The sequence below is a fragment of the Myotis nattereri genome (assembly GCF_964212035.1).
Source record: "Myotis nattereri genome assembly, chromosome: X".
NCBI classification, from domain to species: domain Eukaryota; kingdom Metazoa; phylum Chordata; class Mammalia; order Chiroptera; family Vespertilionidae; genus Myotis; species Myotis nattereri.
In genome coordinates, this window is record NC_138078.1 from 101,898,407 (window position 1) to 101,911,198 (window position 12,792).

At 35.8% G+C, this 12,792-nt stretch overlaps 1 protein-coding gene across 5 annotated transcripts in view; it reads left to right on the forward strand.

Annotated features, from left to right (window-relative positions):
• Window positions 1–12,792, forward strand: part of PAK3 (p21 (RAC1) activated kinase 3) — a 367,784-nt gene that overhangs the window by 262,429 nt on the left and 92,563 nt on the right. For 3 of the 5 annotated variants that reach the window (XM_081115367.1, XM_081115365.1, XM_081115366.1), the window contains 2 exons: window positions 6,033–6,133; window positions 11,665–11,818. In XM_081115367.1, coding sequence (XP_080971493.1) covers window positions 6,033–6,133; window positions 11,665–11,818 — 255 coding nt within the window. Of the gene's footprint in view, window positions 1–6,032; window positions 6,134–8,809; window positions 8,873–10,459; window positions 10,505–11,664; window positions 11,819–12,792 lie in introns of all 5 variants that reach the window. The other 2 variants (XM_081115363.1, XM_081115364.1) reach the window with 2 other exon arrangements.

Consider the following 12,792-nt stretch of genomic DNA (forward strand, 5'->3'; position numbering starts at 1 on the left):
GAATGAAGACTAGAAAGCAAAGTCCTCAATGGATAAGGGGACTTGGTCAAGAGAACTAAGTGGGAATAACCTCAAGGAGGGGGACTTGTGGGCAAGTGCAGTAGTACTGATTCAAATGCACATTATGTAAAAAATAGGGATATTCTGTCCTTTCCCACCCCCTTAGACCTAAGGGTTTAGGATGGGGAAGAATGAGCAGCACCTATCAGAAATATCTGTGGAAGGGGTAGCTTCATTGGATAGTAAGGGTTACAGTTGTTGTTTTCAACCCCAGCTGCTTAATGGAAATACCTGAGGAGCTTTAAAAATGAAAGGTGCTTGGGTCTAGCACATAATAACTGAATCTGAATCTCTGGGGGTGGGATTTTGACATCTCTCCCTTTTTAAGCTTCCCAGATAAGAATGATGCACAGTGAGATTTGAGAACTTAAGGCAGGAAGTGAAGAGAGCATATAAAGAACAGGTTGAGCTCTGGCAGGTTTGGCTTAGTGGACAGAACATCAAGACTGCGGACCAAAGGGGCCTGGGTTCCATTCCAGTCAAGGGCACGTACCTAGATTGCAGGCTAATCCTGGCCTGGGCTCTGGTCAGGGCACATGCAGGAGGCAACCAATCGATGTGTTTCTCTCACATCAATATTTCTCTCTGTCTTTCCCTCTCTCTTCCACTCTCTAGAAAAATCAATGGAAAAATAGCCTCGGGTGAGGATAAAAAAATAAAATAAGAGGTTGAAGGTGTAGGGGGATTTGTAATTATTTTGTAAATATTTGTATATGTAAATATTTTACATATTTGTAATATGTAATTTGGAAAAAGCTCTAGCCACTGGAGGAAGTATGGAACACTGTGGTGGACCATATGGGAGATGACTGATATCTAGAGGGGCTTTTCTTTCTTTCAAAAGTAGTAAGATGAAGAAAAGTGTCAGCATGAGAGACAAGAAAGATTAGCTGTTCCTTGGAGTTAAAATCAGAACTCATGTACACCTAGAGCAGTGGTTCTCAAGCTTCCTAATGCCGCGACCCTTTAATACAGTTCCTCATGTTGTGGTGACCCCCAATTTCATTGTTACAAATTGAACATAATTAAAGCATAGTGATTAATCACAAAAACAATATGTAATTATATATGTATTTTCCGATGGTCTTAGGCAACCCCTGTGAAAGGGTCGTTCGACCCCCAAAGAGGTCGCGACCCACAGGTTGAGAACCGCTGACCTAGAGGGTCCCAAAGCCAAATGCTCTTTGCAGTTTGTAGTCTAGTCAGAAATTTGTGGCCTTCGTTCTAGATTCCAATAGAATATGCATGATATGCTTTCAAAAATAATACTCACTTGGTCTTCTGCTCTCTACAATCATCAACACAGATGATCAGGCTGAGTCTTATTATCCCAAGGTTCAGGTTAGGCTAAATCTTAACAGAAATGACCAATGCTCACAGAATTTTCTGAAGGAGATACCAACATCTTAGTGTTGCTAAAAAGAAAAAAAGTTTTTATCTAAGCTCCAATTCAATCACTATATATTTACTGAAGACTAGGGCTCAAATGTGTCAAGTTTTTAAAATGCGATTGAATAAAAATTAATGAAGCTATTAAGAGCTTCAGTTCTATAGCCACAGTTGTTACCTCTTCTAAAATCCTGATTCTGACACCTGCCAGCTATATAACCTGGGTATGTGGTTTAATCTCACTGAGTGATTTCCTCATCTATGAAAATAATAATATGGTCTACCTTATAAGATTTTGGTGATTAAATGAGATAACCTTAGAAGCACACAAACCTGGTGAATGTTCCAGAAATTCCTGAAGGTTTCACATTCAGGAATGTGATCCTGAATAAGATAAAATGGCTGCTGTCAAATATGTCAAAATTTAGCTAGAGAAATAGGTCTATAAAGAAGGAAAAACCATCTAGTGTTCATAAATGTCAAGCTCAGAGTATACACGGGATAGTCCATGGGAGCATGAGAGAAGGGCATTTAACTTTGTCTGCGGACTGAAGACAGGAACATACTTGCAACAGGAGAGGAAGCCCAAGAGGGTGTCTTCAAGAACAAAGACTAATGGAAGTTATCTACACAAACCAAATCGGAAATGGTAAAAAGTATTTCCAGGCCTTAACCTAGCATGTGTAAATGCTTGTCAGTAAGAGAATGCTAGCAGGATATGGATGAAAATAGTGAAAGGGATTAAGAAGTACAAATTTCCAGTTATAAAAATAGTCATGGAGCTGTAAATTATACCATAGGGAATATAGTTAATAATATTGCAATAAATATTATTATTCTAAGTGGGTTCTAGACTTACCTCACTTTGTAAGGTATATAAATGTCTAATCATTATGTTATACACCTGAAAGTAATACAGTATTGAAAAATAAATTTTAAAAAAGAGAACACCAGCAGTTTAGGGAGCATGAAATGGGTATGGGACACCGGGGACCATGGCAAGAATAAACAATAGAGAGGGATGAAGGCAGATCATGCAGGCCCTTGGATCTCATGCTAAGAAGCATGGGTAATGGGAATCCATTTAAGTGTCTTTAAAAAGGCAAGAATGCAGTGAGATTATTATATTTCAAAAGATTACTCTGGCCCAGCATAATAAATTGCAGGGAGCAAAATTAGAGAGAGTAAGACCAGGTGAGTAGTGCTGGTACGTTGGACCAAAATAATGGTTCGTGGGGATAAGAAAGAAGATGGGTTTAAGATGAGTTTGGGACATAGATAGAACTTGGTGACAAACTAAGACAGAATTAAGTAGGATCAAAGAAGCTCCCAAATTTATGGTTTGGACAGTTGGGCCAGTGCTGGATTACCCAATAACCAGAGTAAGCATGTGCTTAATCAGGGGTACCCAAAATGTGGAACATTGATTTGGGGCATATTGTTTTTAAAAGACTTAATCATTATAGTAATATCAGAACTCTTTAGATTTCTTTACTTTTTAATGCTTTAGTATTGTTTTTATTTGAATTAAATGTCAGAGAGGGGTGATCCTAATCTTTTCATTATTTAGAACCTCCCAAAGGGGAAGGAGTATAAGGCCTTAATCCTTCTCTGATCTGGGTGGTTAGTGGTATCATTTCACTAAAACACAGACAATGGAGAAAGAGCAAGTTTTGGCTCCCTGTTTCTTTTATGCTTAGCCCTTGAGCAACGGGAATGGCATGATTAGGCTGGTAAGGGACTGACAGTCAGGCGGCCTCAAGGGAGATACCATTAAGGCTGTTCACATAGCTCAGATCAAATGGAGTATTTATGTCTAAATCAATATGCTTCAAATGTGCAGCCAAACTAATGGAGAAATAGGGAGAACTTATTTTCTGGCAAGAGAGATGATGAATGCAAGTTGATATAATAATTGTAGTTATAGATTAAGCTATGGGCTCTTAACCTGGAGTTCAGGAAAACTGTGAACTTATAAAATTACATTCAAAATTGTGTATGTATGTATGTATGTATGTATGTATAGTGTATTTTTATGGGCAGAAGTTCTATAGCTTCAGATTGTTCAGAGTGGTCTTTGACCCCCAAAAGATCACCAACCACCAGGCGTAGATTTACTATGAAGTAAATAAAGCTTCTTCTTCAGAGTTTCTCACTTGCCTGGGACTCTTCTAAGCCCCTAGGAGGAGCCCTAGTAATTTTATATTTTTTTTAATTTTAATTCTTTTTGCTTAGAGGATGCATTCCTTTTAAATTATATAAAGTGTCTGGTTCCACAAAAGATGGATGTATCCCCTGCCAACCATAGAATAGGGAATTATGTAATATTACTTGATATCCAGAAGTGGATGCCATCCCAGAGAAATGAATGTAAAGAAAGGATTGTAAAAGGCCAAAGAGTGCACTAAGGCAGAAGGAGAAGCAATGCCAATCAAATAAAGAATTGTCACTGAAGGAGGAGGAGACTGAGAGCATGTTGTCAAAGAAGTAGAAAGAGAGATGGTTAGCCATGTCCAACATGAATGGGAGATCAGGAAAAATAAAAATAAGGAAATGATTACATGAGTAGCTAGCACACCTTCAAGGAAGTGGCAAGAACAGAAAGTTGGTTGTTCTATTTGTGCCTTTCTGAACAAGTAAAAATGGTAGTTGAATAAGTGTAAATGGTAGCTATAGTCCACAGACATTCAAGAAGATGAAAGTACCAACAGAAAACTCTAAACTTCACTATTCAGTTAAGATACGGTCATCAATAAAGTATGCTCACTGCCCAGGCAGGTGTGACTCAGTTGGTTGAGCATCGTCCCATGCTCAGAGAGATCGCCAGTTAGGTTCAGGACAGTGCACATTCCCTGGTTGCTGGCTTGATCCCCAGTAAGGGGCATGAGGGGGCAGCTGATCAGTTTCTCTCACATTGATGTTTCTCTCTCTCCATCTCCTTTCCTCTTTCTCTAAAATCAATAAAAATATATTTAAAAAAATAAAATAGTCTCACTGTAACATTGAGATCTATACTGAAGTTAAGTTAGATGGTACATATGTACTTTTCAAAATGGGTCCTAAATGTGTTCCATGGTCAGGCAAAAGCTTTGAGTGACCCTTGTCCAGCTCCTAATCCTGTATCCTAATCCTCTCAGTACTTGAATTTCCATATTTCTGCCCCATATCTCTGTCCCCTGACTGGCGATGTGGATCAGTCAGAGAGGGCAGAAAGAGAAAAGAAGCCATAAGAATGACATTCAAAACTAAAAGGCTTTGAATTTAAAATTATACTAAGTATAATTTTATAATTATACTAGGTATAACCCGCAAAACTAGCAATTCATTTATGGTTAATTAAATGTCTGAAATTCAGGCCAAGGAAACATCTATTTGAATCAGGATGTTCTAAATTGACCACTCTGGCACATCTGAAGTTGATTGAGCATACGGATTCATACTGACTTGCCCAGTATTAGGAGTGTGAGTATTATTTTTTGAGGGTGAATTTCAGCCTTACCAGAGAAACATGCTCAAATCTGCTTATATGTCTATTATGGAAGCCACTAGATACCATTTTACAATATTTTCACACTAACTTCTCTGGGATCACTTTCAAGATGGACTGATTTCATTACAGTCCCCATGTTAATTTCTTCGGTGATTGTATTTTTAAAGGCTTTTGACTTATCTATTGATTGCATGTTCATAATTGTCATTATGAAAAAATCTGCTACTTGAGGACAATGATTTTGAATGGCTAATAGGACAGAATATAACAGGGACATGGAAAATAGCTGCAAACTAGAACGACTAAACCAAAATAGAATAAAATAAAATTAAAATAAAATAAAATAAAATAAAATAAAATAAAACAAAACAAAACAAAATAAAAAGAATGACTAAACCAAGGAACTGGTTTGAGGTTTCTAAGAACTAAATAAAATTAATTCAGTAAAAAGCAGTAATTTTTTTTACTAGGAAAATTATGGGTAGTAAATGATTAAAAACATTTCTAATGATAAAGATTTGTAATATTATTGATTTGCAATATTATTCGCATTGAAAGAAGAACAAGAGTCTATTAAGACATGCTTTATAATGTAAACATGTAAATGAAAGATGTGCTAGCCACTTTACAATTAACTATGGTTAACATGGAAGCAATTCATAACACCTTTATAGATAGCATAAGCAATTTTCTTTTCCATTCTTTTTCTTCTAATGGTAAGCCTTGGCTTGACTTGAGTGTAATGAATTTATTCTTTAGTAAGCAGTATTTGATTCAACAAAGCCAGTTAAACACAATAACCTAGATACCTGGTGGTTACATCATTAGACTGGTAGAGGACATAAATGAGTTTGAGTGCAGATTTTGTTTGGATTGGATTTTGGAAATTTAAATTTTTTAGACATAATAACTTTTGTCCAACTGCCAGCCACTTCTGCAAATAAAATTATAATTTCTGTAGTTAAATATTGTTAAAATTGTGTTCAAAGCAACTGTCTTTCAAATTTTTAACTGTTTTAGATTAATCTAATTGTACAACTTTTGGATCCAAAACTGTATCCCAAATAAATGCATGTTAACATTTTGCCTTTAGCCAATAAGAAGAAAGAGAAAGAACGCCCAGAGATCTCTCTTCCTTCAGACTTTGAACATACGATTCATGTGGGGTTTGATGCAGTCACTGGGGAATTCACTGTAAGTAAGCTTATTTTGTTTTGTAAGCCATGAAAAAATCCTTTATTATAATAGGATTTTATAATAAATCAAGAATTGCCATGTGCCAAAATGTCAGACTTGAAGTTTTTGATGGAAAGAATATTGGCAAAATAATTTTGTCCACCTTAACAAAAATGTTTGATGGCTGTATAGTCTTCAACTTGATTGAAAATACTAATTTACCATTGCATAGAAGAGGTAGTCCTAGACCCTGCTTGATTATGCCTATTCTTTGTCATTCGAAGTTAATCAGAGAATCATCAACTCGACTGGGACAGTGAAGACAATCTTTCTGAATAATTCAGGCTTTACGTTGTAATCTGGATTAATCAGATCAGCTAACCACATACACTAACAGCAAACAAACAAACAAACAACTCGGTAAAATTGACCTGTTTTTCTCTTTGAATTTAAGAAATGGCTTATTTTTAGGCTTAACAAGTATATTTTATAGACATTGAAAAAACAAATTCCATGCTTCAGGAAGGAATATTGATAGATATACATATTGTGTATGCTTTAGTGGTTATATATATATACCACAATAAATACCAATAAGAATTTTCTAGAAAAACCCACATATCTATAGTGCTCAAATAGCACAGGATCTCAGATCAATGGCATTTTATACTTAAGATCTGACTAAATTTTTTTAGATGGAAGAAGAAAAAGATGTGGCTAGAAATATGTACCTGGAAGATAAACTATCTTTCCCACACTAGTGAGGAACTCAGTCACAATGTACATTCTGAGATCAGTAATTTTCAATGCATTCAAACAAAACATCTCTGATAGAACCATCACAATTGATTCATGGGTTCTTAAGCCAGAGATAAATTTAGATATTAAATAATTGAATCTCCTTTTATGTAACATGATGGTTAGTGAATAGACTATTGTATGATTAAATGAAAGAAGAGATGACAAATTAAGTTAATTCGAAGAAGCAGGCCATATCTTTGATTGACAGCCAAATTATACTATTTTTTTTCAATTCAGGAAGTAAGCAATATGAGAATGAAATGGAAATTGGGTAAACATCTTGAACTTAATGATGTGAGCTAATTATTTCTATGTTCTCAGTAGCAAGAAGAGAACATTAAGAAATACTGACATTGACAAATTTAAGATACTGATAGGATTTAACCAATTTTACCACTGGAGTCAGAGACATTATTCAAATCGCCTTGTGTTTGAGCCCAGCTTCTGTTCTTTACTATATGTGATAATATTCTCTCGGCTCTACCTAGAAAATATATATCATTGTCACCACTATGACCACCATCATCACTCAAAAATAATATTTTTTTAAAATTTGAACATGATAATATTATTTTTTAAAAGTCATAGAGTGACTATTTTATTACATAAGTAACGGTAAAACACTTAAACTTTATAAGTTTTGTCTGATATCGCTTCCCTTTTTTATTTGATGAACTTTATTTTTCCAGTTTTTGACCTTTTCATATTCCATGTGCGTTCCCTCTGCTTAAATTTCTCTTATGTTTTACTATCATTTTATATTTTTCTTCCGTTTCACTTTCTGATGTAAAAGTTTCCTCCTTCAGTATTCTCATGTGACATGCTGTTTCCTTTCAAATTTTTTCCCCAAATTTTTCAACTTGCTTGAAATCTTATACAATCTATCTTTAGCTCTTTCTTGTTTCTTTATGGGTTCTCAATGGAAATGAAGGAAAGTGAATCATCATCATCTTGCTGACTGCAGTCAGCCAATTTCACTTTTCTATCAATTAGAACCCAGAGAACCAACCAGAGAGGGATAGAATGGGACATGTGGTAGGCAATCTTTTTAATTGTAAAATAGAGTTTGATGCAACTGAACCAAACCAAAAACCTGTCCCGTCCTACCAAAAACCCAATTTGAAATAAACCAGTTGTTTGGATGCAGTTATCTATTAGAAATCCGTTTGAATATATTGATAAGACACAGGCTAAATTTGAAAATCTGATGCATTTTATTGTCATCTTGATCTTTTACAACTACTTGTCCACATATTATTTTTAAAGATGCCAAATTCTTCCTCTTATTTTTACCACCTTAACCTATTTTTTAAATTTACAAACTAAAAATACAAAATGACAATAAACTTTTAAAAATAATTTTATTGGGCCCTGGCCAGGTAATTCAGTTGATTAGAGCATCATCCCTATACACGAAGGTTGGGGGTTCGATCCCCACTAAGGGAACATACAAGAATCAACCAATGAATACATAAAGTGGAACAAAAAATTTCTCTCTCTCTCTCTCTCTCTCTCTCTCTCTCTCTCTCTCTCTCTCTCCTCTCAAACCAATCAATATATTTAAAAAATCATTTCATTGGTAGGAATTAAAATTGGGTCCTAATTCCACAGTACCATTAATTCATTGTGTGCATATCTAATTTGATTATTACAGTTGTTTACATTGAATTTTGAGCAATATAGTCCAACTGTCTTACAAGGTATTGCTATTTTGAATATTTGGACAGTGATTTGGTGTGTTGCTTGGTGATTACCCTATGGTTAATTGGACCCTATAACCGTTTATATACTTGGACCCTGATATTAAAATTAAGTTGGGAGGTGAGATTTGGGGTATTGAATTATGACAAGTCCTTACCCTTTATATTGCCATTTTTGTCCCAAATACTTCAGAACTCCCCCTTCCAGACCTCTAGACCTGTGACGGTCGCTTCAAGTCAATCAGAGGGAAAAATGGTATGAGTGATATAAATTATCATTTCTTATGATAAGATAGATGCTTGGCCTGTTGTATCATGCTGCCATTCTCCTGGGCTATACTGGCCAATCCCCAGCTTGATGTACATCTAGTTGTTATTGTATATATGGCCAGGCATTTATACATGCTTCTGCTTCTGATGCTCTCACATCCAGGTCTCCATTAGCTGTCTAACTTTTGGGATTTGTACCTCAATTTGGAGTAATGATATGGCTTTCTGATCATGTGCCTTTGTGGCATACATTCAAATTTGAGTGTCAGGTTTCATTGATTAACTGGTTTATTTCAACTTAGAAAAGAAAATAGAAATTATGTCAGGAGTGTATTCATGTGGTAAGTAGAGTTATCTGGAGGATCTTCTGCAGTAGATAGCATTTTTCCCCCCTGTGGTCTAGTGATCACAAGACTATGTATTTATCACAAAAGTTTAGAAGTGCCATGAGAATGTATAATAACTGCAAATATTTGAATGATTATGGTAATGATCATACTAGTGGTTATGTGCAATGCATACCTGGTTTTGTAACATTTAATAACTCCTTTAGCCATTACAGTATTAACCAAATGCTATTAATTGCACTTAGAATCAGAACTGGGATCATGCATGGGCTTCTGAGTTCAAATTTTTGGCTTAAGGCTTTAGCATCAAATTGCGTGATGAATGTATGTAAAAGTGTTGCTTCACTGTGCTTGGAGTAACCCCAAATGCTAGGAATCAAACCATATCCCAAATTAAACCAGTTGAGTCAAAGCATGTTTCTGTAGCATTGGACATGTCTTTATTTTGAAAAAATTGCTACCTTATATCTGATCTTATTTTGTAGAAAGCAAGACTTCAGAATTGTAGAATTAAAATTGAAATTATTCCTGTATCGCTTGAAATGAATTGTTTTCCCTTTCCCTGGCCTAAATGTCTAAGAAATTCAAATACAGAGTCTGGCTGTGTAGGAAATCCTCCATCTAGTTTTCTCTAAGCCAGCCATGATTTTATCTACAAAATACAGAAGAATCACATCAATGACAGTAACTTTAAATTCAACATCACCCTATGGCTATACTTTGAATTTTTGTCACATACACACTTCCAATATGAATCTGAAGGTGATTAACTAGAATTGGAAACTGAAATTTATAAGTTCATCTCATGGCCACTGGCTACCTGTGATGGATCACCCGTTACAAAAACAACTTACAAATTATTATTTAAACTGTTCATAGCCATCCTTCTTCCTCCCAAATTCATGTTTCTACCTTTTAGTAACTTCTTCAGTCATTTTATGATAATTCTTGTTAGTGTGTATTTATGGAGGAAGCATCTGGCTAAAAGTGAAATTTTGCATCCAAACTTTGGAATACTGTTGTTTTCACTGTTTTTTAAATATATTGTACTATAGTCTGTCCTGCCCCTGATTTAGTTAATACCCCCCTATTTTTATAACCACCCCACTTTAGATGGGATTATCCCCACCCCATTCAGACCCATTGGTTTCATCTCCTCCCACCTTCTAAGTTGTCCCACATTCTGTTTTAACTTTCTTTTCTTTCTTTATTTACGTCCATTACAGCCAGATCTCTATGGCTCACAGATGTGCCCAGGGAAGCTCCCAGAGGTGCGTCACAGGCCCAAAAGAAGCTTGCATCAAAGTGCTTCTTTGAGATGTCATAGCACTGCAGCAGCAGGTTCATGTGTGTGCAGTAGAGTTGTTGCTTGGCTTATCTCACTTTTTTGTTGTCATTCCCAAACTCTGGAGGCCCACGTCACACATTGTTTTGCCGAGACTTCATAGGACAAAACCACGTAAATTGTATCTAAATGCACTTCAGGAGTAGTGTATCTGTTTTTCACTCCAAATTGCTCTTGGAAGTTGAATAATCATGAAATGGGGACATCTGTAGGCTGAACAACTAGGAAAGAATACTGATTGCCTAATGCAAAACTAACCTCTATGTAATTTTTGCAATTCTCCATGTTTAGATTTCCAAATACTCCTTCCTCTTTGCTCTAAATGCTTCTGATTATTTCAAATTCTCACAAGGCTTTGGCATGGTTGTCACAGTCCCCAGGTTCTTCTATGTGGCCAGTGAATGGAGTGTGAAGGAGGGGATGAAGGGAGGAGCCGACAAAGCTGCAGGGAAAATACCCAAGCAGCATTAATGTTACTCTTTATTATCTCAATGGTTATTGCTCCCCCAGAATTCTGTTGTTGTTTCTTCTCAATCACCCTTTCTATTAAAGCTCTAGACCTCCCAAATTATATTTTATGATATAAAAAGTATGAATTGACTAAGGGTGAGGCTTTCCTTTTATCCTAAAAGATATCCTAATTACAACATGCTGAGAAACAGCTTATATTATTCACAATAAAATAAAATCTATTGATCTGCACAATACTATGCAGTGCACAAATTTAGAGAAGTCTTGCTATGTCTGCCCTGAGTCACCAGAAAAAATAAGCTAAGCTGTGAACATCATTTCATGGATGAGCAGAGTTAATATGGAGGTGATTTTCATGCACTTTTTTTTTTCTATCACAGTCATACTCCCACCCACCCTTTTTAAGTTGGATCCTAATTTTACCTATGTGTTTTATTTAGAGAAGAGAATGATTGCATTATTAAGTTACTAACTTTAAATCTAGAGTGTAACTTCAGTTTTCCAAGTGAAATTCTACAGGTAGCATGGGCTTCTTGGTGAAGAACTTTACTGGACCAGAAAAATGTAGCTGCTGAATGTTCTGATATGCCATTCTTTGCCTTTGGTTGTCCACAGGGAATTCCTGAGCAATGGGCACGATTACTCCAAACCTCCAACATAACAAAACTGGAACAGAAGAAGAACCCACAAGCAGTTCTAGATGTTCTCAAATTCTATGATTCCAAAGAAACAGTCAACAACCAGAAATACATGAGCTTTACATCAGGAGGTAAGAGTAAATCTAGGATATTATAAAGTAAAAAAATTCCAATCTCAGAGCTTCACGATTAGAAGAGAATACCTGTATGGTATTTGAAGTCAGTTCTATTTCCTTCTCTGAATGACTTCAAAAGAAGTAAACCAAATGATGAGTTGGAAGTTGAAGTTGATGTTAAGAGATTTACAGTGCTTGGATAATTTTAGAATTGAAATAAGGAAATTGTTCAGTGAAGCAGTAATTGTCAGTTTGAATCAGCAATCACAATTATTGTTTGGTTTCTTCACCGGCAGGAAACTCAGTTACTCATGATCAGGCCTTGTGATGTGTTCATGAAGTGAGAAATGTATGGATCAAACCATGGTTTCTTGAAATGTGTTTTATTCTTTAGAATCATCTAATTGAACCATGAGAATGCAGTACAAATGTTGTGGCTGCCAGGTTATTTTTATCAGACTTCAAAATTAGACTTTAAAGAAGAAATTATGGCTTGCTATTTCTAAGAGATTGAAAGGCCATGAGTCTGCCAAATTTCAACTTCATTTGCTAACTTATAGACCTGGTCTTTGTATTAAGTTTTGATATACAAATTTGCACTATAAGCAACTACAATACATATACCAAATGATACTTTTGCATTTTGAGAAATATTATCTGGGTTGCCTCTTAAGAGCAATTTCTTATTTAACATCCAAAGAAAACAGAGAATACTATCATTAGTGTCCCACCTATAATGAACCCATATCTTTTGGCATTGTTTTTTTATTTATTGATTAAAGTAATACATATGTGTCCTTATCCCCCCATTGGCCCCCTCACCCCACTCATGTCCTCACCCCCCTGGTGTCTGTGTCCATTGGTTAGGCTTATATGCATGCATACATATCCTTTGGTTGATCTCTCCCCCTTACCCTCACCCTCCCCTACCTTCCCTCTGAGGTTTGACGGTCTGGTCGATGCTTCTCTGTCTCTGGATCTGTTTTTGT